This window comes from Pleurodeles waltl, chromosome 2_2 (genome assembly GCF_031143425.1).
Source record: "Pleurodeles waltl isolate 20211129_DDA chromosome 2_2, aPleWal1.hap1.20221129, whole genome shotgun sequence".
In the NCBI taxonomy this organism is placed as follows: Eukaryota; Metazoa; Chordata; class Amphibia; order Caudata; family Salamandridae; genus Pleurodeles; species Pleurodeles waltl.
In genome coordinates, this window is record NC_090439.1 from 1,012,416,536 (window position 1) to 1,012,441,981 (window position 25,446).

General features: G+C 46.9%; 1 protein-coding gene across 6 annotated transcripts in view; it reads right to left on the reverse strand.

Moving 5' to 3' along the window:
* Positions 1-6,725: 6,725 nt before the first annotated feature.
* The window catches only part of ASAP1 (ArfGAP with SH3 domain, ankyrin repeat and PH domain 1), a 1,537,410-nt gene continuing 1,518,689 nt past the window's right edge, over positions 6,726-25,446 (reverse strand). For all 6 annotated transcript variants that reach the window (XM_069220757.1, XM_069220758.1, XM_069220756.1 and 3 more), the window contains one exon: positions 6,726-8,810. In XM_069220757.1, the coding sequence (XP_069076858.1) occupies positions 8,736-8,810 (75 nt within the window). In that variant the 3' untranslated portion in view covers positions 6,726-8,735. The remainder of the gene's footprint in view (positions 8,811-25,446) is intronic.

The window sequence follows — 25,446 nt, forward strand, 5'->3', positions numbered from 1 at the left end:
CGGGCAGCCTCCAAACACCCATCAGCACGGGGAAACCTGCAATGCCCAGAGGCAAGAACACGGGTAAAGCATCGGGCCAGTCAGCCCGCCAACTACTCTTCTCCGAAGCCCTGCGCCAACAGAAGCACTCTTCCACTGCGGACTCTTCACCTCCCCCGCATGCCATCATGTCAGAAGACGCTCAGGGAGTGTCAATGGATCGCATACTGCAGGAGATATTGGCAGTAGGTCGCAAATTGGAAGGTATGGACAATGCCATGGCGGCGCTAACAGCTGAGACTAGATCTATGCGCCTGGAGATAGCGGGCTTCCAGTCACAAATCTCTGGACTGGACCATCGAGTAGCGGTAGTGGAAAGTCAAGTGGCCTTACAGACTGACAGAGATCCGGAACTCTCCCACCTCCGCAGTAAGCTAACCGACCTTGAGGACAGAAGCCGCAGAAAGAACATTTGTTTCCTCGGATTTCCGGAAGGCATTGAGGATACAGACATTCTCTCTTACTTGCAAGACACGCTCCCCAAACTAGCTGACACAACATTTGATCCTTCAAAGATCACACAGAGTTGGCCTCAAGAGACAAAACGGAAAAGACCGCCCTCGCCCAATCATAGCCTGCTTCCCGCCGGCTACTACAGATATCCCGAACGCAGGGTCCACTCCGGTTAGGCTCCCTCGAAATCCGCCTCTCGGCGGACTTCTCCAAAGAAACAGCAGATCGAAGAAGAGCCTTTCTTTCTCTCCGTCCTCGTCATCTGGATGTTAAATTCAGCCTCTTCAAACCAGCTAGGATGTGGATCACCAAGAACGGAGAGTCACAAACCTTCTACGACCCAGAGGACCTGAAAACATTCCTAGAGGGTCTACATGACCCGACACAATCCGTGGAATCAGCAACCCAACCCCCCCAAGCTACACAGAACCAAACCAGGGGAGTGGGCCAACCGGAAACCGCTGTGGACACCAATGGAAGTTCTATCCCAGACCCTCAAGCCAGGGGCAGAGACTTGGAGAGATTAACGAAAAGCTTCGATGACAGGGGCCAAGTACTACAGGCGGTGGCGATGCACACACAGCTGTCAGACAGAGATAAGTCCAGATCCCCTCTGAAGCCCTAGGTGCCCGCTACCTGAAACCAGGACGGATACGGCTTCTCTACAAGCCCTGGCTGTCATGAACCACAGACTGTCATAGAGACGTTGCAGGCGCTGCAAGAACTTTATGGCAAAGGAGATCTGATAAAGAGAAGAGAGGAGTACCCTTTTTCATGTATACCCTTAAGACATCACAACGTTGAAAATTAACCCCCCCAGTAGGCTTTGACCGCCTCAGACTGTTTGGATTGTGTGATAGTTTCTGATGGCTCCTGACCGCTCTTGTTTTTCCTTCTCCCCCTCCCCCTCCCCCTTGATTGGCAATACTTATCACATCCCAAACCGCTTCCCCCACCTGGAACCGCGACTGAATATATTCCCTGGGAAACATGGGAACTGACGCAATACTCTCGTACACAACTGGCTTGTCCTAGCTGGGGTGGGGCTAGATGGCCCTGAACTGGGTTTGGGCTCTGGGTCCCGGCCTGCTAATAGACGCTGTAGTGGTCCAACGATGGGAGCTGGTGCAAAGCAGAGTAGACTGCAGGTGCTAAGATCTAGGGTATATACATGCCGCAACCCTTCAGTACAATCAAGGGAGTGAGATCCTTGTAATAGCAGCACCTGTTCCTGCCCCTTCCCCACACCCATTTCCCTCCCCCTCCCCGAGATTCAGCTAAAACGCGGCTCCAGTTCCATCTTCTCCCTCCTTACCTTGAAGAAGAAAAAAAAAGAAACAAAACAAAAAAAGGGAAAAAAACAAAAACAAAACCAAAAACAGAAACAAATAAATCCTGCGCAGACACCTGGCATGTACCTTATTGTTGTCCCCCCACTCCCCTTGCTGTTCCCCCCACCCCCAGACTTGCACTATCATAAGAGTAGCTTGCACCCTCAGTGCGACCCTATGCCCTACTTAGCCCCCCCCCCTCCTTCCCCTCCCCGCCCTTGAGCCACAAACATACCCCCCCCCCCCCCCAGACACGACTGGAGACATTTATGTGAGGGCCTGGGGCGCCTCGTAGGCCCCCCTCCCTGACACGGGGCCCGCTGGCCGGGCGTCAAAGCTCATTCGGCCTAGGTTTTAGACCCGCCGGTTAAAGCTCGTGTACATCGGGACCCAAGTCCCGTTCTTCCTTCTTTATCTTCTACTCTACTCTCTCTCCTCCCCACAGATTCACTACCTCCTTTTTCTTTTCTTTTCAATTCTCCTTCGTATTCTATATACCTGTTGTTTCCCCTCCCCTCTTCTCAGCATCCTCTCCAGTTTATAGAGTCTATTCCATCCCCCCGAGCCCATACCCCCGGGTGAGCTGACACAGGAAGCAAGGATGCCCAACCCGGCTGGAGCATCGGTAGCACCTCTTCAGGTCATCTCATGGAATGTAAATGGCCTCACCCACTTCATCAAACGGAAAAAAGTCCTATCCTACCTCAACTCTAAACAGACGGACATCGCCCTATTACAAGAGACACATCTAGATAGTCTTGAATCTAATAAACTGCGGCGTGACTGGGTGGGTACCTGTTTAGTTGCAATCCGCCATCACCCGATACAGAGAACGTCCCAAGGAAATGTGGGGTGGCGATACTCTTGCGTAAAACCCTCCCTTTCACGGTCGTCAGATCGTGGACTGACCCCGAGGGCCGATACGCATTCGCCAAACTGAAGATCGGTGACTCAACACTGTGCGTGGGATCCGTCTATGCACCAACAGGTCCCAAACGTCTCTTTTTCCTACAGCTCAACCGACTTTTGACCGAGATAGGGGCATCCCGTTACGTTACAGGAGGAGATTGGAACCTAGCTAGGGACGCAGCACTAGATAGGACAGGACCCCTGGACACGAGCAATAATGCAGACAGAGCCGTACAGACAGACATACTCGTGGACAATGGCTTAGTCGACCACTGGAGGCTGACCCACCCGGCGGACAGAGAATTTACTTTTCTCTCGCCGGTGCACGGTACCCAATCACGGATCGACTATTTCCTCCTATGCCACAACCTCGTGGCCCATACCCTTGAGGATGATATACTGAAGGGAGGCCTCTCAGACCACTCCCCAGTCACCGTAGCCATCTGCTTCGGTCTGGTATCTCCGGGCCGAAAACCCTGGAGATTAGCGATGCATCGCTATTGATCCCCCCAAGGTAAGTTGCAGACCACGCGACCACTTTCATCCAAGACAACCTAGGCACTGTTGATTCAAGCTGAATCATGTGGGCCGCAGCCAAGGCCTCGATATGGGGACAGCTCATGCGGGACGCGGCGATAGCGAACAAAGACAGAAAAGAGCAACAGGCGGCACTGGAAATTGACATACGCCGACTAACCAGACAGTATACAATGCACCCCTCCCTCCTAGGCCACCGAAACCTAGAGCGCGCCCAAATGGCCCTTAATGAGCTGTACACCACTCAGGCCGAATTCGCGCTACAGAGACTCCAAGGGAGACACTATGAACAGGGCGAGAAAGCGGGATGACTGCTGGCAGCCCAACTCCGTCAAAGAACAGCCGCTTTAGCCATCCCAGCTATCCGCTCCCCCTCCGGGGACATACTGACTCACCCACAGGAAATTGCAAACAAATTCGCCCTGTTCTATAGACACCTTTACACGTCGGAAACAATGACTAACCCGGTGCAGACAGCCACCTTCTTAGAGAAGCTTGACCTCCCCTCTCTAACAGACAAGGGCCGTAATCTATTAGAAAGGGAAATAAGCAGGCAGGAGATAGATAAAGTCATCTCTGACTTTCCTTATCACAAATAACCCGGGGAAGACTGATATCCGTCATAATTTTATAAATGGGTAGGGACAGAGGCGATCGATACCCTATGCGAAGCCCTCAATGAAGCCTGCGAAAAGCAGACACTAGGGGCCATATCCAATAATGCTACAATAGCTGTTATACCAAAGCCTGGGAGGGACCCTTTACTATGTGGCAGCTACCGACCCATTTCTCTCCTAAACGGGGATATCAAAATCCTAGCAAGTGTCCTGGCTAACAGACTACGAAAAGTAATTCCGTCCTTAATACGCTATACGCAGGTGGGGTTTGTGCCGGGCCGCACCTCTAGGAACCACCTATGGTTCCCGGGCCAGGGACACGCCGGAGATAGCGCTAGCCTTGTCCTTAGACACAGAAAAGGAGTTTGATCACATAGAATGGCCCTACTTATTCGCGGCCCTGGAGAGATTTGGTCTGGGTGACAAATTTATCTCCATGGTACGACTGCTCTATTCCCAGCCCACTGCCAGAGTCAACTGTGGGGGTTTCCTCTCGAACCCTTTCCCTATCCAGAGAAGAACACAGCAGGGATGCCCCCTCTCACCTCGCCTGTTCCTGCTGGCAATGAAGCCCTTGGCGGCAGCCATTCGGTTCTCCCCCTCCACAATCGGCCTACCACTACCCGAAGGTACCTCCAAGATATACCTATACGCTAATGACGTTCTCTTAACACTAACAGACTTAGAACGATCCATACCGGCCTTACTAGAGGTAATCGAGGATTTTTTAGCTCTCTTGGGATACCGCATCAATTGGGACAAAAGCATTGCATTTCCCGGGGAAATACATCTTCCCTCCGGGGGTCCCTGCCTTCACTTATAGTGGCTTACTTGCAGCAATGGGGGCAACATAAGGGAGTAATGTCGGGTCTCTACGATCTAATCATTCGACGACTCTACTCCCAGCCTCTCTCGGACAAACTGCGCTTACAGTGGCAAACCTGACTGCAACAGGACCTAGACTCAGACAACTGGGAAGCTACCCTAGAGGCACTAGATAGAGGTACCCGAGAGGCACGCTTGAAATTTTGTCTCTTTAAAGTCTTACACGACTGGCATTGGTCCCCAGCGAAATTACATAGGACTAGACTCCTCCCACACGCGAACTGCTGGCGATGCCCAGAGACATCTTGTGACTTGACACATATTTTGGTAAACTGTCCAACAGTTTGACCACTCTGGGATGCTGTGAGCTCCACTCTGGCTGAAGTAATGTCACTTCTGTCACCATTCACCCCTGCCCTTATACTTCTGCAAGACACGACCTCTCTATCAGATCTCTCTAGACCACACAAGAGACTGTTGCATACAGCGCTAGCCACTGCAAAAATATGCATACTCCCACATTGGCGGTCAGAGACCCCTCCAACCCCGGAGGAATGGATCATAGCCATGACCCGCACTGCCACACACGAAAGAATCATCTACAACTTACAAGATCAAGCTCAAATATTCATGCAGGTGTGGGCTCCCTTCCTTACAAGGGGGCAATAGTGCCCCACCTGGAACCACCACTGCTCCCTCCCCCTCCCCCTCTCCTCCCCCTCATCCACCCTCCACCTTTTCCCCTCCCTTCCTTACCCTCGCTCTCAAATCTCTCTTTCTTTCTGCGTTCTTTTTCTCTCTCTCCCCTCGCTTCCCCTCTCTTCCTTCTTTCCCCTTTTCCTTTCCTCCTCATCTTTTTCTCTCTTTTCTACTGTTCTTTTCTCTTTCTCTCCCTCTATCTTTCTTTTCTCCCACATTTCCTTCTAAAAATCACTAGAGATTACAAACCTTGATCCCAACTGACCTTGTATCATATTGTGTTATTACCAATAAAAAAGTTTAAAAAATAAAAATAAAAAAAAGCAGGATCAGCTTGTAAAGTGGAGATACTGAGCAGGATCGATTAGCACCTACATGCCATTATGTCTTCTCTTTTGATAGAGACTGACAGGATGGAGTCAAGTCCTGCTTTGCTTCACTATGTTTCCACTTGGACTTCGACTTACTCTAGGGCTCTGACAGTAAAGGGGACTTCTTGGAAGGGTGGCACGTGCCTTCAACTAACACAAGGCCTGTGACTTCTTCATCTGTTCAGTGATGTTCAGCTTCATTTGGTGGACCTGGATCGCCTTTAGGTGCATGAGGGCACACTCATCACATGACTTGGAGTTGTGCCCCTAACCCAAGCACCAAAGACAACTCCTGTGGGTCTGTAACTGACATCTATTTTCAGCTGTCATTGCATGTTTTGAAGCCTGTAGTTTTAGAAGGGAACATTATTCCCTTGAACACTGGATTTTCATTTGGGAGTCATTGAAAGACTGATGAACGTGGAAGCAGAATTCTGGATCTGCATTCAAATGTGTAGAAAGAAAGGTACTGATGTCGGTCTGCGCTTACATGCGGCTCTGCTCTGTCACTTTTGGGGCAAAACCAAGCTTACGCATAGCAGGTCTTATAAAGCAGAATGAAGCTACCGCATAGCAGGACTAAAGCACTTCTATGGAACGCTTCTGGATCCAGTCTGGTGTCTGGGGAATATTCTAAAGGTGAGGATTCGGCAATCAGAAGTGTCCATCAGAATGAAATCTTTAAGGCTGCATTTAAATTAAACATTTGGTTAGATGGCATAGCGGAGTATGTTGCATTTGTATTACAACACAGAATCTAAATTGTTATTTGGCATGCCAGGCCAGTCAGAACTCGCAGCAGCACACTTGACTTTACTAGAAGTGACACCTTACCAGCGATTCAAAGGGCACTACCTACATTGGTGAACCTCATGCCATTTCCACCACTGTCATTCCTTTCACAACACACTAGCTATGGTACTGAGAAATTGAATACATACAGGTTTTTATAAGACTTGCTTTACCAGTTTATTGTAAGACCATATGGGAGCACACAGAGTTAGGTTTCTCTCTCAAATGCAAATTGAAAACAATTTACGGATGTACTGAAAGGCAGAATAAACTCAGGTGATGATTTCTTGTTACACAAAGCAGTATGCTGTTAACTGTACAACAGCTTAACACGTAAGACTACAACAAAGAGCTACTTTCACCCTGTTTTGTGCATTCAGTATGTCAATTTTAAATTTTTGCTGGAATTTGTATGACACGAAAATAAATTCAGGGAGCTAATTAGCTCTTCGGAATACATAATTGTGTTTGGTTTATTCATTCATGATTTCTTAAATGTGCTTTTCCGTTATACGCTTTTTGTCACGAAACAAAAAGCAGATATATTTGTACAGTCAGTTCCTAAAACAGATAATAAATACGTCGTGCATGCATGACTCTTCAAATCTTAAGTGTTTCTACTACTTATTTTACCAGAATCACAGTAGCTTTTATGGACTTCAACGTTGCAAAGTTTTAAAGCGATCTCTTTTTAAATCATACATTTTTCATAATTGATGACTAGGTAAAAAATATAAATCGAAGGTTATCATAACAAACCACGATTAGTTTGCATTAAAATGCTCAGAAATGTAACGGTCAAAATAAAATTATAATTCAAAACAACTGTAGGAATAAAGGTGGCAGTGTTTCTAAAAGAATGTTTGAGTAACTATGTTTAAATATAAAACAAATGCAAAATATGCCAAAATAAATTACCTTGCTTTTAACGCCTGGTTTAATGCGTCCATTAAAACAAATGCTACACACATTCACACAATTAATTTGACATACACAGGTTTAACACATCTAAAGAGTGTTTACAAATGGGCCAGAAACTATTTAGGTCGCTGAATGATGGGTGATCTTAAGTTATTCGTCTCCTTAAAAAATAGTTTACCAAAACTCTCTTTTAAAGAGCTTTCAGTAACTGGAAAATGCCCTAAAATGTATTGCTTATTTAATACTATTCAAGGAAACAAAACGCATTTACACAGGTTAAGCTAATGTAACATCCAATATGGATTAACAGCAGCTTGATTTATAATCCAACTGAACTGTACATAAATTAGTCTCATCTGACATTCAGGTCGGAAAACGAATGAAACACTTGTACAAAAGGCAAATTTCAGCCAAGCTAGTATGGATTTATAAACATGCATGCATAATGTAAACAGACTGGTATTTCCCACAGACCTTTATTCTACTAGATGTCCAAAGTTCTGTCCCCATACGTAATGAACACTTGGAAGAAGTATTCCGCTGGACAAAAAAAGTTATGTTCTTGTGGCGGTGGTCTGTGGTCACGGGGATATAGCCTCCTACGGTTTAGTCCATATAAAGGAAACCCAAACTGTTGTGTATATATACATCCCATAAAATGATACTGATACTTATTAGGTCCGTGTTTTTTTTTTTAAGTTATAAGCTTGCTTTACAGTCCACTGTTTATATAATACAAATCTAACTGCGTTTCATACCTATAAACTGCATGTATACACATCCAATTAAAGATAATTCTATGGGCCTCCCCTCATGACTTTCAAAATATATTTAATTCCAAGTTTCATACTTTTATTTATGTCAATTCATTTGCAAATAAAGAGGATATATTCAGAATGAGCAGGCAGCTATGAACAGATAATGGGTTGAACAACCTAAGTGTAGTACGCTGGCATGGAATGTACATATATTTAAACAGCAACGACAGTTCCAAGTTGTAAACGCCGTCGACGGTTGCAGCAAACCCAAATGCTGTGCCAGGTTCCACGGCTACTTTAATACTGGCAAAGGCAGAATTTAAGTATATTTACAAACCATATATAATGCACCTCATAAGGTGGACTTTAACATCAGCTATTTACACACTATGTGTACAAGGGCACGATAAGTCAGCAGACTTTCACTTCTACTGAGTAACCTGTCATTTGATTTGACAGATGGGAGAGGAGTTCCTTTTTATGTTAATCAGACAGTATGTGCACAAAAGACACCGGGAATACTCCTTTTCGCTCCGTCTGTCCTTCAATGTGACCAATCTGCAATAAAATACATATATTTCTGTATTACTTTTATCAAATATAGATTTCAAAGTAGACAGGAGTAAAGGTACACAATTCTGTTTCATTTAATCATATTCGTAGTCTTAGAACATTCAGTCAGTCAAAATAACTTTATTCGGCATACTGCCATAAAAGTTCACATACATACATAAAAATCATCATGGTATACAGTACTTATTTGTATAATTCAAAGACAAATATATTAAATCTACAAGTCTATAAAATCTAAGTTTACCACTTAAACCTACTAATCAATATAAAATAAAAATACTTATAAAATCGTGTACAACAGTAAAGCAATATCTAAATTTCCTTAATTAATAATCACATTACTGATTCATATCGGTTCCTAATGGTGATAGCGGATTTGATAAAACTTAAAATAGAGCTGCACATTTGTTTGGATGAAAGGCTTTGGATGCCAATCAGTCCTTCTTTATAGGAAAGGGTATGCAAATTACGCAAAATAGGTAATACATTTTTTTTCCTAGGAGCTGAGTAAAGTGTACAAAATAAGATAAAATGGCAAGTGCTTTGTTTTGAAAAATTATCACAAGGACATGGTGGTAATATTTTTTCCCACACACATTTTGTCGGAAACGCCACTCTAAAATGAATCAGGTTAAATCTAAAAAGTACAAGTAAAGAGTATAAGGAGGGAATCGGGAACCAAACAAAATAAGGTTCCAACGAATCTAAAGATGAAATCTGTACATACGAATTAAAATAACTCAGTTCTCTGCCACTTGATATCTAAGGTTCATGACATGCTCTTTACGTCGGAGTTTAACAATTTCTTTCGCACTGGCAGACGAAAGCTCTGGTTTGAGATACATATACTCCAAATCCAAGTTTTGCAAGCCATTGCGAACAGAATGTAACCATGGAATTTTATTAAAATTTGCTAACAAAATACAGTCTTTTATACAGTCATGTGTTAAAATGGCCGCCGGATTTGACCATACATTTATCCATAACGGCAGTGGGGCAATATCTATCAGGTCTGTAATGTAACGGATTCCCAACTCCTCATGGCATATGATATTTGCTACGTTCTTGGGCACCATAAGTAGCCGATGGAGAAATGTATTCTCTGCCAGTTGTAATAAGCTTGAACTGGTATATCCCCAGAGGCCACTCCCATAAATCACCGCCGAAACACATTTAGATTTATAGAGCATAATGATCTGATGAACCGGTCTATGCCCTAATCTATGGGCAAAGCGAAAAATTGCTTCAACATTTCTTTCCAGTTGTTGGAGCTTAAAATTCAGATGAAATTTCCATGACAAAGTGGTACTTAAATACAGACCTAGATAACAGAAATCTTTTACCTTTGTTAAAACGTTTCCCCCCATTATAAAACATTTAGTGCATGTGTTTTTAGGGCCGCAAATCATAACGTGATTTTTTTAAATTAACTTTCAGATCAAGCTCTTGTATGTGTGTTAAAAAAAGGTCCAAAAGGGACTGTAGGCCATTAGCCGTGCGGGCAATTAAAACGGCATCGTCGGCGTATAATAAAATCGGCAATTGTCTAAAACTCATCTTTGGGAAATCCTTGCCATTTTGGGCTAAATAACTATACAAACCATTTATATACAACAGAAATTAAAAAGGTGCCAAAGTGCAGCCCTGTCTGACACCCCGATTGGATGCAAGAGGATGGGATCTTTCGCAATGTTGTCCAAACTGAATTATAATAGTAAGTTCAGAATATAAACGTTTAATCAAATCCAACAGATCATGCTCGATCTCCATTGTGTCCATTATTTCCCCCAGTTTTGCTCTGTTCACCATATCAAATGCACTGGACTGGTCTATAAAGGCTAGGTGGATAGATTCCCTTTTTGCAATAACATATTTGCTAAGAATAAGATGTAAATTTAGGGCCTGATCCACTGTGCCTAATCCAGGCCTAAACCCATATTGAATTGGCGATAGAATGTTTTTCCCTGCAGCCCACTCCTCCAACCGAGTTAAAATGATACTCCCCAGAATCTTAGCCGTGGAGTCAATGAGGGAAATGGGTCTATAGCAGAAGGGGTGAAGCCTATTACCCTTTTTAAATATCGGGACAAGTATTGCCGTTAGCCATGAGGGAGGGATAGCGCTTTGAATAGCACTGTTCAAAACATTTGTAATTAGCGGAACCCATAAATCAGGTAAATATTTAAATAGGTCCACTGGAATCCCATCGAGGCCGGGGGCTTTCCATATTTTCATTTTATTTATTGCTGCACTGATCTCATATGCCTCAAATAAAATACTACTCTTAATTGGAATGGAAGTGGGCGAGCGTGAAAGGACGCATACCTCCATACCATAAATAGGGTTATTTACAGACTGAAATACGGCTGAGAAATGTTCTACCCAGACCCCTTCTGGTATCAGACAGTCATCCTCCCTATTTGCCTGCCCTGAAAAATATGGGTGATTATCCACCTTCCAAAACTGAGAGGGATCCTGCAATTCTGTGGCTGCCATGAGATCTTCCCAGGCGCTAGTGCGTATTCCATTCTTTCTTTCCTCAAGAACTAACTTGTATCGGCCCCTAGCCTGTTTAACTAAATCGCGGCTAAATGGAATAGTTTTAATATTATATTATTAAGTCTCTATGGGCAGCCGTACAGGCCGAATTGAACCACCGTTGGGGTTGTACGCCTTTAGAGTGTTGGGCACACTTCAGCGCCTCAGAAATAGCACAGCTTAAAGACTCGAAAGCAATTATAAGATGGTCACAGGTGGATTGCAAGGACAAACAAGTATTAATGTGGTCCTTATTTTGAGTTATGAGAGCCTTGTGAAAAGTGTTTGGGTTTACTCTCTCCCATCTCATACGGGGGCCAGAATTTCTTTTAAGAGCCTCTTTACCTTTATGTACTATTCTAGGTAAAATTTCCCTAGTTTTAAGTGCTAATTTTATAGTCAACGGATTATGGTCACTGGCACAATGAGAATTAATTTTAAAATCCACCATTGAACATGAAAGTGAAGGACAAATAAGGATAAAATCAATAGTACTACCATTCGTGCTCCATGTGTAGGTGGGTATTTCCCTTGACCGACTATTGTCATATCCCTTGCAAAGGTGAGATCAAATTTATAAATAAGGGTGTTCAAGGCGTTACCTAAATTAGAGTGGATAAAATGGGTGAATAGCTCTCTGCCTTCTGTGGAGGCGCCGCACAAGTGGGGTAATTCATGATTGCACAATTGAACATTAAAATCTCCAACCCAAATCATGTCAAATTTCCTGTCCTGGAGTTTTCCAGCAGAGTCTAAATAATCTGTGAGCTCTTCGAGGCTTCCTGGGAGGGCAGTGCCCGGAATATTGTTATATAAATTTAAAAGTAAGATGTCTTTCCGCCCGGTCATTGATAGTAAAACCACCAAGAAAAAGGCAGAGGACCAGATCAAAGAAACCTTGATTTTTGGAAGTAATAATGACACAAGTACCAGAAGCCCACCACTTGCTCTGCCAGCTCTGGATGGAAGAGCTGGCTGGGACACAGAATAATAGCCATCTGAATAAAAAGGTGCAGTATGGCAAGTTTCTTGAAGACAGATGATATCAAAAGTGGATACAAACTCCAACCATTCTAGATTTTCAACTTTAGAACGGAGACCAGCAATGTTCCAGCTAATTAAGGATAGAAATTCATTACTTTGCTGGGACATTATCCCAGACCCCTTAATTATAGCCATATCTGTTGTATTCTGTGGTAATCTAACTGGCTCATCAGGCCCTGTAGATAATTCAAAAAATGTATGCCCTCCAGCCAACTCAATTCCCTGTATAGTATCATTTAGAAGCCCCAGCCCCTCCATTTGTCAATCGATTTCATCAAGGGAGGACTGGTTTTGGTTGCCCTTAGGATCAACGGTGGGGTTGCAAGGAGGTACCTTTGATAAAACGGTCCTTTGTCCATGGGGAACCTCCATAGAAGAAAGTGATAGAGTGGTCAACCCATAAAAAAAACTTAATGGATAAATTTTGATCCCACCATCCCCTTTCGCACACGATGTTCGAGTCGCCAGCAGATAGTTAACAGAATGGGAATTTGAAAAATTAATCACTATATAATCACCTTCGTGAACTTTTTTAGACAAACCTACCCACTTCACCCTTCTTGCCATAATTATTCTATTATTTAGATCGTCTTGATATCTAAGTTTTCGGCTCATCCAATGTGCACATTTCCTTATTAGAGCATGGGTATCTTCCTTCTGGGTATGATCAAGAGGGGGCACATTAGCTAGAACTAAAACATAAGGCAAGCTGTCCGGTGGAAGCTGTAGGACCTCCTGTGTACTAGAAAGAGGTCTAGGCTTGAAAACTGTATCTGGCTTCAGTAAGGCGGTCGCACCACCAGTCGAAGTGGGCAGAGGATCGGTTAGTAAATCATCATGGGAGCCACGAGTAAATATACATTGAGACGAAGGTTGATTATGATTCGATGAGCAATTAACCTGCTGTGAGGGTTTGAGATCAGACGCCAATTTCCAAGTGGAAGAAGTGGAATTTATGTCAGTTTTTATAGTAGACTGCTGAAAAAGAAAATTAGAAACAGATTCATGTAGCTGCTCAAATTTAGAATTAATTAAAGATGTTAATCTCTCCTCTATAGCCAAAAAAGGGGTTTGAGGATTAAGTCCAAATTAATCAAATGACCATCTCTTAAATTCCTACAATCTGAGCCAAGTTCGCCAGATGATAAATTTATCTTAGAAGGAAGTTCAGCCGGAGCGGCCAATGATGGAGAAATGAGTTCCTTAGCCTTTAATGATTGTTTTAACAGCTTGGTACATTTGCGATGTCCCCCAGCTTTCCTTTTTTTGGGGGAGGGGGAATGTCAGCTAAATGTTCAGTATTGGCTACATTAGAGGGCTGTAAGGGATACAGGACATTAGCGTTGTCTTTAGGCAGAAGCGGATCAGAGTTATGGGGGGCAATAAAAGAGTCTACAGATTGTGTATAGGTTGTAGGTTCTAAGAAGGCTCTTTGAGTCAAGTTATAGACTGAAGATAAGTAACTGGTTATGGACGATTGAACAGGCGCAACATGTGTTCCTTCAGCCCCAAGTGTAGTGTTCTTCCTTTTACCCATCGTCTTTCAATTGATAAAGGACAAAGTGTCAAAATTTGGCCCAATCCAAATCCGACTAGAGTAGTAGGCAGAGTATGGCAGTGTAAGGTATATAGATAATGTATCTAAATAAAAACGCTCAGTTAGCAAGCCTTACTTGATATCGGTTACTCAGGGACTTCCTGGAAAACTCAGAGGGGGTGGGGGGGGCCCAACGAGCGGGAGCATGAAAGACTCCTGTGGCAGCCCTCCTCCTGCTGCCCAGCTCCAATCACAGCTGCCCCGCAATATCTTCAGGCAGCCAGATGCCTATGGAGTGGCTAATCCAGAATCTGTAGGGAATATAAGGGGGGAGGGGCCCTGCCCTGCCTCTTCCTGGCAAGGACGGGCCTGCCCTTGGCCCGGGCTTTGCCCGGGCGCGTCCCGCGCGCGGGAGCGCTATTGTCAAATTTAAAGGGCTCCCAGGTCCTGGGTCAGCCCCTCCTCCTTTGTAGAGCAGCAGCGTCAAAGATAAAGCGCGTTCCGCAAGCGCTACTGTCAAATTTAAAGGGCTCCCTGGTCCTGGGTCAGCCCCTCCTCCTCCATAGAGCGGCAGCAGCAGCGTCAAAGATTAAGCACGTCCCGCGAGCGGGAGCGCTATTGTCAAATTTAAAGGGCTCCCTGGTCCTGGATCAGCCCCTCCTCCTCCGTAGAGCGGCAGCAGCAGCGTCAAAGATTAAGCACGTCCCGCGAGCGGGAGCGCTATTATCAAATTTAAAGGGCTCCCTGGTCCTGGGTCTGGCCCTTTAAGTTGAATTCATTATTCAACACATATGCAAGTGTTTTGGGCATTACAGCCATACATGTGCTGATACAAACGTTTTGTTAATTGATACTAAAATGACCGCTGAGGGCCAAGACAATTTAAATCCCTCTGGCCCTTGTTGGCTTTAACATAGAAAAAATATAACAATACCCAGATCAGACAACCGATGTGTGAATTACCTTACTAAAAATAAGGAGGTGCTACTATCCAAGTATACGTGCAGTAGTGACAGAAATCACCATTTCAAAAATACCTCGGAAAGAGAGGATGACTGGCTGGAAAGAGGGAACCCTAGATAAAGAACAAGTTACTTACCTTCACTATTGGTAAAGACTATCTAGCCACAGATTCCTTACCTTACAATATTAGTCACCAGGCATCAAACTGGGCCCGGGGGAATTTTAAAACATACCCCTGAGTGCCGGTGGGTTGCGTTGTCGACTCCACATCAGCGTTTGCAGTGCAAAATACATGCACGTTGCCTATATAGGTGCCACCGCAGCGAACTGATGTCAGTTTCTTATAGAAATCTTTCATACCCTAAGTGCAGATCCACAAGAAACACTGACAACTACCAAGTAAGGAGTTACCACGTCAGGGGTGCGGAGCTATGAAGAACACTTACCAGTGGTGTGTAAAACTAGGGCCCTGAAAACGGGAACCTAGCAAATCAGTTCACAGTGCAGGAAGGATGGGTGGGTCAGTGAGGAATCTGAAGCTATCTGAATCTTTCTGCCAAAAGTGGTCAGTCCCTTTCACATTGGCCAGGCATCACTCTACTTTTTACACCCTGCCACATCCCTCTACGGAAGATAAAATCTGGGAAGTTTGGTATCAAACGTCTCAGCACAATAAATGCACACTGATGCCGTGTGGAATTTATTGTAAAATACAACCAGAGGGCATCTTAGAGATGCCCCCTGAATACCAGTCCTACTCCTAGTACTAGGCTGACCAGTTTCTGCCAGCCTGCCACAACCACACAAGTTTCTGGCCACATGGGGGGAGTGCCTTTGTCACTCTGTGGCCAGGAACAAAGCCTGCACTGGGTAGAGGTGCTTCCAACCTCCCCCTGCAGGAACTATAACACCTGGCGGTGAGCCTTAAAGGCTCCTGCCTGTTGTTACAGCACCCCAGAAAATCCCAGCTAGTGGAGATGCCAGCCCCTCCAGTCACAGCCCCCACCTTTAGTGGCAAGTCCGGAGGAGATAATGAGAAAAACAATGAGGCGTCACCTACCAGTCAGGACAGCCCTTAAGGTGCCCTGAGATGAGGTGATCCCTGCCTTTAGAAATCCTCCATCTTGAGTATGGAGAATTCCCCCAATAGGAATAGGGATGTGCGCCCCCTCCCCTCAGGGAGGAGGTACAGAGAGGGTGTAGCCACCCTCAAGGAAGGTAGCCATTGGCTACTGCCCCCCAGACCTAAACACACCCCTAAATTTAGTTTTTAGGGGCGACCATGAATCCAGGAAATCATGTTTCTGCAACCTGAAGAAAGAAGAAGGACTGCTGATCTGAAAGCCCTGCAGAGACGACGGAGAAACCAACTGACTTGGCCCCAGCCCTACCGGCCTGTCTCCAGACTCAAAGAACCTGCACAGAGACACATTCAACAGGACCAGCGACCTCTGAGGACTCAGAGGACAGCCCTGCACCAAAAGGACCAAGAAACTCCCGAGAACAGCGGCACTGTTCAGAAACTGTAACAACTTTGCAACTTTGAAACAACTTTAAAGAGACTCTCACTTCCCACCAGAAGCGTGAGTCTAAACACTGTGCACCTGACGCCCTCGGCTCGAGTTTAGGACAACAAACACAGCAGAGAGGACTCCCAGGCAACTCCAACAACGTGGACACCCTGAGTTGACCCCCCCTGCACTCACACAGCAACGTCTGCAGACAGGATCCAGAGGCTCCCCCTGACCACGACTGCCTGGTAACAAAGGAACCCAAAGTCTGGACCAAGCACTGCACCCGCAGCCCCCTGGACAGAGAGGAACCACCTACCAGTGCAGGAGTGACCAGCAGACTGCTCTCATCCTAGCCAGTCGGTGGCTGGCCTGTGAAGCTCAACTGTGTTCTGCCTGCATCACCTAAGTGACCCCCGGGTTCCTCCATTGCTTTCTATATCAAACCCAATGCCTATTTTGCCTACTGCACTCGGCCGCCCCTGTGGCGCTGACAGTGTATTTTGTGGGCCTGTGTGTGTCCCCCCCCAGAGCTCTACAAAATCCCCCTGGTCTGCTCCCCAAGGACGCAGGTACTTACTTGGACTGGAGCACCCCTGTTCTTCATAGGCGCCTATGAGTTTTGGGCCCTCCTTTGGCCTCTGCACCTGACCGGCCCTGTGTTGCTGGTGCTGTGGCTTTGGGGTTGCCTTGAACCCCCAACGGTGGGCTGCCTATGCCCAGGAGACTGACTGTGTGAGTGCTTTACTTACCTGAGAAACCTAACCAAACTTACCTCCCCCCAGGAACTGTTGATTTTTGCACTGTGTCCACTTTTAAAATAGCTTATTGCCATTTTAACCAAAACTGTGTATACTACTGTTTTAAATCAAAGTTCTATACTTACCTGTGTAAAGTACCTTGCATTTTATGTACTTACCTCAAATCTTGTGGTTCTAAAATAAATAAAGAAAATATATTTTTCTATATAAACACTATTGGCCTGGAGTTAAGTCTTTGAGTGTGTGTTCCTCATTTACTGCCTGTGTGTGTGTGTGTGTGTGTGTATACAACAAATTCTTAACACTACCCTCTGATAAGCCTACTGCTCGACCACACTACCACAAAATAGAGCATTAGTATTATCTAATGTTGACACTATCAACCTCTAAGGGAAACCCTTGGACTCTGTGCACACTATCTCTCACTTTGAGATAGTATATACAGAGCCAAATTCCTACAACTACCCATCGAGAGATGGTATGTTTCTGCAACTCCTTCCCTTTCTTCGAACCCACATACCCGACAGAGTTGATCGTCCACCCGGAAATCTTTAGTACGATTGAGTTACAACACCAATGCTCTTTTTGGGTCCAGATGGTGGAGTCTCTCCTCCTCATGGGAAGGATGTGGGTGTGTGTAAAAAGTAGGCAAGGTGATGGACTGGCCTACATGAAAAGGCGTAACAACCTTGGAAAGGAAGGAAGCCTTAGTGCGCAACACCACTTTGTCTGGGTGCACAGACAAAAATGGAGGCTTGAAATAAAGAGCCTGAAGCTCACTCACTCTGCGAGCAGATGAAATGGCAACAAGAAAGACAGTCTTGAAAGTGAGGAGCAGTAAACGGCAATTGTGCATCGGCTCAAAGGGAGTACACATTAAGTAAGTAAGGACAAGATTGAGGTCCCACAGAGGCATGATAAATGGAGTGGGAGGAAATAAATGGGTGAGGCCTTTAATGAACCTATCCACAATAGGAGATTTAAAGAGTGAGGGATGATCAGGTAGCCTAAAAAAGGCTGAAATGGCAGATAAATACCCTTTAAGGGTGCCCAAAGCAGAGCCCTGCTGGGCCAAAGAAAGAATGAACAAAAGAACCTCAGATAGCAGAGCAGGGAGGGGATCAACAGATCTGTAGGTACACCATGCCACAAATTTATGCCAACGACAGGTGTATACCGTTTTGGTGGAGGGACGTCTGGCTGCTAAGATAACATAGGAGACTTCGGGTGGAAGATCAAAAGTCATCCACTGCCATCACTCAATCTCCACGCATTAAAGCGGAGATTGGACAGGTTCGGGTGGAGAACCGTCCCCTGTTGCTGGGACAGAAGATCCGCCCCAAGGAGCAGTCTGAATGGAGGATCGGTGGACATGCTCAATAGCTCTCGATACCGTACTCTCCGTGCCCAGTCCTGAGCCATCAAGATAACTTGGGCCCAGTCATTCCTGATTTTGGGAACTCTAGGCAGAAGTGGTATAGGCAGAAAGGCAAAAAGGAGGCCGGAGTTCCACTCAAGACAAACATCGTCTCTAAGCGAGTGCTGCCTTGGAAACTCCAACGCGCAAAACAGCTGACATTGTGCGTTCTCTGCGGAGGCGAAAAGATCTAACCAAGGCTCTCCCCACTGCTGAAAGAAACCTTGCGCCACCTCCGGATGGAGCGCCATTCGTGATCGACTGTGCATAAACGGCTGAGTTCATCCGCCGTGGTGCTGAGGGAACCCGGCAGATGTTGAACCACCAGGGTAATGCCCTGATGTTCCAGCCATGTCTAGAGGTGTACTGCCTCCTGACAAAGTGTCCAGGACCCCACCCCCCTGTTTGTTGCAGTACCACATGGCGGTAGTATTGTTCGTGAACACCTGCACTACTTTCCCTTTGAGAGAGGGAAGAAATGCTTTCAATGCAAGTCTGATCTCCCGGAGCTCCAGAAGACTGATATGGAGTCCAGAGGCCTCTGATCTCCACCTCTCCCATGTGGCCAACCCAACCCAGGAGCGACGCATCTGTCACTATGTATAGATCTGGCTGGGGAAGGGAGAGGGATCTGCCGTGGACCAATGCGGATTCGAAAGCCACCACTGCAGGTCTTTCGCAGTCCCCTCCGAGATCTAGACCAGAGCCCGCATATGCCCTTTGGCATGTGTCACTAGCAGGATGCAGGAGGCCATGAGGCCCAGCAGCCTCAGAGTCAGTCTCACCGAAACCCAAGACAGAGGCTGAAAGATCTGAATCATAGCCTGAATATCTTGGACTCGCTTTTCAGGAGGATAAGCCTGAAACTCCACTGTGTCCAGAACAGCTCAGATGAAAGGGAGCATCTGAGAGGGAGTCAAGTGTGACTTCGGCACATTGAAAGTGAACCCCAACATGTGCAGGAGGCTTGTTGTAGTCTGAAGGTGGGAGATGAGTTTCTGGGGCGAGTCTGCCTTCAACAGCCAGTCGTCCAAGTAGGGGAGGACTGAGACCTGTGACCTGTGCAGATGAGCTGCAACCACCACCATCACTTTTGTGAACACCCGAGGGGCGCTGATAAGGCCGAAGGGGAGCATGTTAAACTGATAGTTCTCATGACCTACCACAAATCGCAGGTAACGTCTGTTGTCAGGCAAGATGGGAATGTGGAAATAAGTGTCCTGCAAGTCCAACGCTACCAATCAGTTTCCTGGGTCTAAGACAGACAGGGCCTGAGCCAGGGTGAGCATTTTTAATTTCTCCTTCTTGAGGAAGTAGTTGAGGTCCCGAAGGTCTAGGATAGGCACAAGCCCTGGTCCTTTTTCAGCACCAGAAAGTAGCAGGAAAAACAACCAAGACCTACTTCTGGCACTGGACCTTCTCTATGGCTCCCTTGGCCAAGAGAGACCCGACTTCATGAGAAGTGCCAAATGATACTCTGGAAGTTGGCTGATTGATGGAGGCATGGATGGTGGGGCAGATTCAAAGGGAAGGGAATAGACCTTTTGACAAAACTCACCTGTCCGTAGTGATGTATTCCCAGTGGGGCAGGTGTTGGCAAATCCTGCTGCCAAGTGGACTGGAGTGGGGGGACGGACTAGGAGGGTTTGGAGGCTGCAGCGGGGTCAGGGGTGGACTGGACAGACATCTGGTTCCCTGTCCCACGCCAACGTGGGATTCTGCGCCCCAGCCACACAGCAGCTCAACATCATGGGTGGCGGGAAGGCCAAAGGGACCGAGCCGTCGCCCGGGAGTCCTTCAATCTCTCCAAGGCCGAGTCCACCTTGTCTCCAAAGAGACTGTTGGACATCCCCGAAAAACCATAAGTACACAACCAGGCGTGGCATCTCAAGGCCACCGTCGTAGCAACTGATCTGCCCAGAGAGTCGGTCGTGTCCAGCCCACATTGGATCGTGATCTTCACTGCATCTCTCCCATAGTTGACAGCCTGGGAGACAATAGCACGGGTCTCCTCCGGTATCTGCAGCAGAACTTGTGCGACCATATCCCACAGAGTGGGTATAGCGGCCCAAAAGGCAAAATGTGTTCATGGACCGCAGCTTGAGACTGGAGGAAGAAAACATCTTTTCCCCAAATTGTTCCAGCCTTTTTGATTCCCTACCCTGGGATGCGGAAGGGAATGTGCCTGAGGAAGAAGAAGCTTGGATGACAAGACTTTCAGGTGTGGGTGTTGGGACAGAAATGTAGGGTCGTTCGGGGTGGGCCGATGGCAGCGTGCAATAGTCCTGCTCACAGGAGCCCCTCTGCTGGCTTTGGACCAAGTATGCAAAAGGACATTGGTTCGTTGAATGGCAAAAGTGGCTCAGATGTGGAGGCCCCTGGATGAATCACCTCTGTCAGGAGATTAGACCTGACCTGTACAGTAGGTAGCTCAAGGTCAAGGAACTCAGCCGCCCTACTGACCACCATAGCATAAGTTGCTCCCTCCACCATAGCCACGGTAGGAGATGACAGCATGCCAGCATCTGGAGAAGTGTCCAGCCCACCGGCCTTGCGCAATTCCTGTGTCCAGTCCAAAGATGGGTCATCCTGGTATTCATAAGGGTCCAGGGGCCCCTCCAACCCTTCCCTGAATTCGTACCCATAAGGAAAGGGGTCCAAATCTGACCTGGGGTGAGTAGGCCCCATCGAAGACAGAGGCGGCGTCGGCTGACGCCATTGTGACTCCTAGTCATTGGGGATAAGGATCTGGTCGATGTTGATGGTGAGCACCACCGACGTCGGGAGCATCGACAATCGAACTGGGGAAGGTCTCAGTGGTATGACCGGCGTTGGTGTGGATCTGCGAACGAATCCGGAGGGGACCTCGGAGGCCGAAGCTGCCGGTGCAAAACCCAGAGGCCCCTCGACTCAACCCCTTGGGCCTGAAGGCGCCATACTGGGGTCGGTGCGCCCAAAAATGAGGCGCATGGCCTCATAAAACTCCTTTAATTGGGCAGGGCTCCCAGAAATTCAGGGAAGCGCGGACGGAGCGGACCCAGAAGCAGGGTCTGAAGACAGAGGCCTCGAGCGTCGACGCTCCTCCGGCGTCGCATCAGCCAAGCGACAGGGTAAAGACGAAGGGCGACGGGACCTCTTGGAATTCTTCTTCTTCTTACCTGTGCCCGAAGACTTGGAGGAAAAAGATTGGTGGTGGCTCCGCGAACGATCTCAAAACCTTCCCCTTGAGCGAGACCTGGACCTACGTGGAGTCGAGCGCCGGGCCGCTATGAGCTTGAGGGACCACTCCCGCAAGGCCTTCATTTGCATGGCCCAGCACTCGGAGCAGGACTTCGGGTCGTGGTCACGCTCCAAGCACCACATCATGCGGTGACAGTCCTCGCACGGCTTGAAACCGGTTTTCGGGGACATCTTGATGCACCAAAAACTCAACAAAACGGTCGAACTTGGTCAAAAAGAGACCAGGGTAGCTCTCTGTGTATCAGTGTGTGGCGTGGAAAAAAAAGAACCAACGTCACTGCGCTGAGGTGGCGTCTATGTACTACTCCTGACGTCATCAGGGCGACTACGATGGCAATGACTCCTGCTAATTCGACCGACGCCACCTACCGACGCGCAAGGGTATTGCTTGAAGAAAAAATCTCCGGATCCAGTCTGACAATTGGGGAAAAATTCTAAGGTAAGGAATCTGCAACTGGTGTGTTGAATTGGTTCATATCCCATTGGCTGAACTTACATGTAAGTCACTAGTAAATGGTACCCAGGGCATGTAAGTTAGAGGGTCCCCCCAGGGATTGCAGCAATGGTTGTCCTACCTTGGATGTGACACAAGTAAAACAAAAGTCTTAGCCAATTATCTGCAGACTGGAAGAGCACTTTAAACTGCTGGTCCGATGTTGCCATTTAAAGTAATGGCAAGGCAAGACCTCCCCAAGGTACATGTGTAAGTCATCCCTATTGCAGGCCTATCGCGCCCTAAAGCAGGGTGAAACATATTTCATGGGCAGAACATGCCATTTTACATGTCTAAATAGTAAAAATGCAAAACTGATGTTTTTGCTATGGAACAGCTTGGTTAAGCAGTTGACGAGGACAGTCTTACACACTGACCCTTCCAGCTGTGCTAACATTGAAACAGGGCAACCAAGGTAGTAATTCAAAATATCAAATAACGTGTTACATTGAGCTCAACTGGATTCTCAGGTCGAAATTAATGTAACAAGTTGCAGTGTTCAACTATAGCCAAGTTACCACTTTATTGTCCCCTGTTCCCTTACTGGTTGCACATGGGGTCTTGTCACTGAGACCGCTTTCTGTCCTCCTGGAGAAACATACTAACAATTCATAGGAAAGGATACAATAGAGGCCTGCTCTGGAAGGAGGTGTTACCTCTCTCCAGCGGGAAGCCACAAAGGTGTTGGCCCAAAAGATGAACTCCATTGTTCAGGCAGACAGTCTGGCTCTTGGGTCAGAAGAGGGGAAACCAGTTGCCAAATCAGTTTTCAAGAGGCGTGTAGCCCCCTGGTAGCCACACCTCTGGGCTGGACTAGTAAGCTCCACACACTGTGAGAGGGGTCCTATATTGGATGTGGGCAGAATGGTGCATCCTTAGATGCCAAGATGCCACACTTTGCAGGAAGTGCTCATCAGTTGGCAGCAAAGTGGGTAGCTCATTAGCTACTAACCACATCCTGCCCTGTAGGCATTTTCTGAGCATAATTAGGGCATCCATGGGACCTCTGTAGCGAGCTGGCTATCTATGCAGTGTACCAAATGTAGCGGTACACGGTGCAGATAGTGCAGGCAACCCCTATTAGTTAACAAAGGTAAAAGTAATAATCCCAAAAGCTCTCTTTTGTGGTAGTATGGATGAGCACTTAGGTTTATCAGAGGATAGTGAGAATCATTTGTAAAACACACAGAGTCAATAAATGAGACACGCTCTTAAGAGGTAACTCGAAACCAAGGTTTGGAAAAAATACTTTGTGTATATAATGTTTCAACACCAGAAGACTTCAAAGAAGATAAGTACCATTACAGCTTTAATGATTTAGTGAGTAACTGTTTTACTCAAATGAGATTTTAGGGGGTAAAGTCCTGTAAGTTCTTTTACTGAAAAGGGGTCCTTGCAAACAGTTTTTAGGGTCCCCTGTCGATTGTAGGGTGCTAGGGGTGCAAGGTCAGAAGCAAGATCAGCAATACAGTTTTACCTGCCCTGAGGCGTCCGGGTGAAGAGGTACTGGTCGAATTGGTTATCTTGCGCATGGCCCGGTTAGTGATGAGGGGAGCCACCTTGAAAGAGACTGCAAAGGGGGGAGATGTCCGGGAGCTCCCAATAGGGGGCCCAGTTGATGGGGGTCCGGGGAGCAAGGGAACACAGTCTCATGTCATGGACCTGGGCTGTGGAGCTTGGGGGCAGAGAGTCTTTGTCATCGATGCACCTGCATCAAGGCGCTCACTGTTCTTTGGTGGTCCTGCAAGAAGAGGGACAAAACAGGACAGCTGGACTACTCTGGGTGATGTCCTCTGTGGTGGTGATGTCCCTCGACGGCTGGTGTTTAGATGCGACGTTGGAATCGGGATTGGACTTCAAACAAGTTTTAGCGGCAGCAAGGGGTCGGTACCCCAAGTATTGGTGCAGGGTGGTTCCAGTTTGATGTGATGTCTTTTAACTTGGTGGGGAGACGGGACTGGCCTCTTGCAACACCGTGATCTCCTTTTGGGCAGCTGCTACGTCGGTGGACCCGGTGGTCAGCACAACGCTGAACCGGACATTGCAGTTGGTGCATGCAGGAATCAGGAAAGTGGTTCCTCCACTTCAAGGATGATCCTGACGACTTGGCAAAGTGCTGGAGGCCCTCCGAGACACTTGGAGGATGACTAGCTGAAGGATGTAGGGCTGTTGTGATTGTTGAGATGGGAGCAGGTAAGCAAGAAAGGTATTGTGCCAAAGTCCACCAGCAGTCCACAGATCATTCTTTTTCGGCTCTTCTTGGTCCTGCTACTTCTTTTGTCAGACAAATCTGACAATCAGGGGGCTACCCAAATACTACATTTAAGGGTGTTTAGGGGAGTGTAGAGTAGTAGCTAATGGGCTACTTACCCTTCGGACGTCTACACCCCTTATATGACCACGTCCTATGGGAAGTGGGCATAACCTTGTCCCAGAATTCCCGGTTTGACCAAAATAAAGATGGTGGAACCCTTCTCAATAACTCACCATAGGGTGTGGCTAGCCCAAAGGTGGAATAAGCCTACTGCATAACTAATTTTCCCGCCTGTCCTAGTGCCAAGTGGGCCTATGGGCAGGGGTGGCAACTCCCAGGTCTGGGGAAGCCGAGGTTGCATAACAAAGGAAGCAGGGTCTTTGAAGTACCTGGCCTTGGTATGCAGATTCACTAGCCATCCTGCTGGAGCAGGTGATAACACATTCCGCCGAACCAGGCATTTTTTCAGGCCTATGAGAGCGCCAGCTCTCCACTCCAGGGAGGTCAAACACATGTCTGTAGTGGCAGGCTGGTCCATATCAGTCAAGCAGCAAACTAAGGGACAAGTAAGTTTCAGGGGGGATTGGTGCCCTCTGGGTGCACGTCATAATAAATCCAAGGCTGGCATTAGCCTGGATTTATTAAGGCGAGGTGTTTGATACCAAACACCCTAGGCCTCAGTGAAGTTGTTATGCAGTGGGGGAACGCGTAATGTGGAGTGTGCAGTACATACCTTAAGATGGCTTCCCTGTTGACTTGCAATATCCAGTAATCGAACTAGAAATCACGGGGGCATATCTGCTCATGCAGATACTTCCTGCATCAAAAATAATGCACCCTGGCTTAGGGCTCCAAGGCCTGCT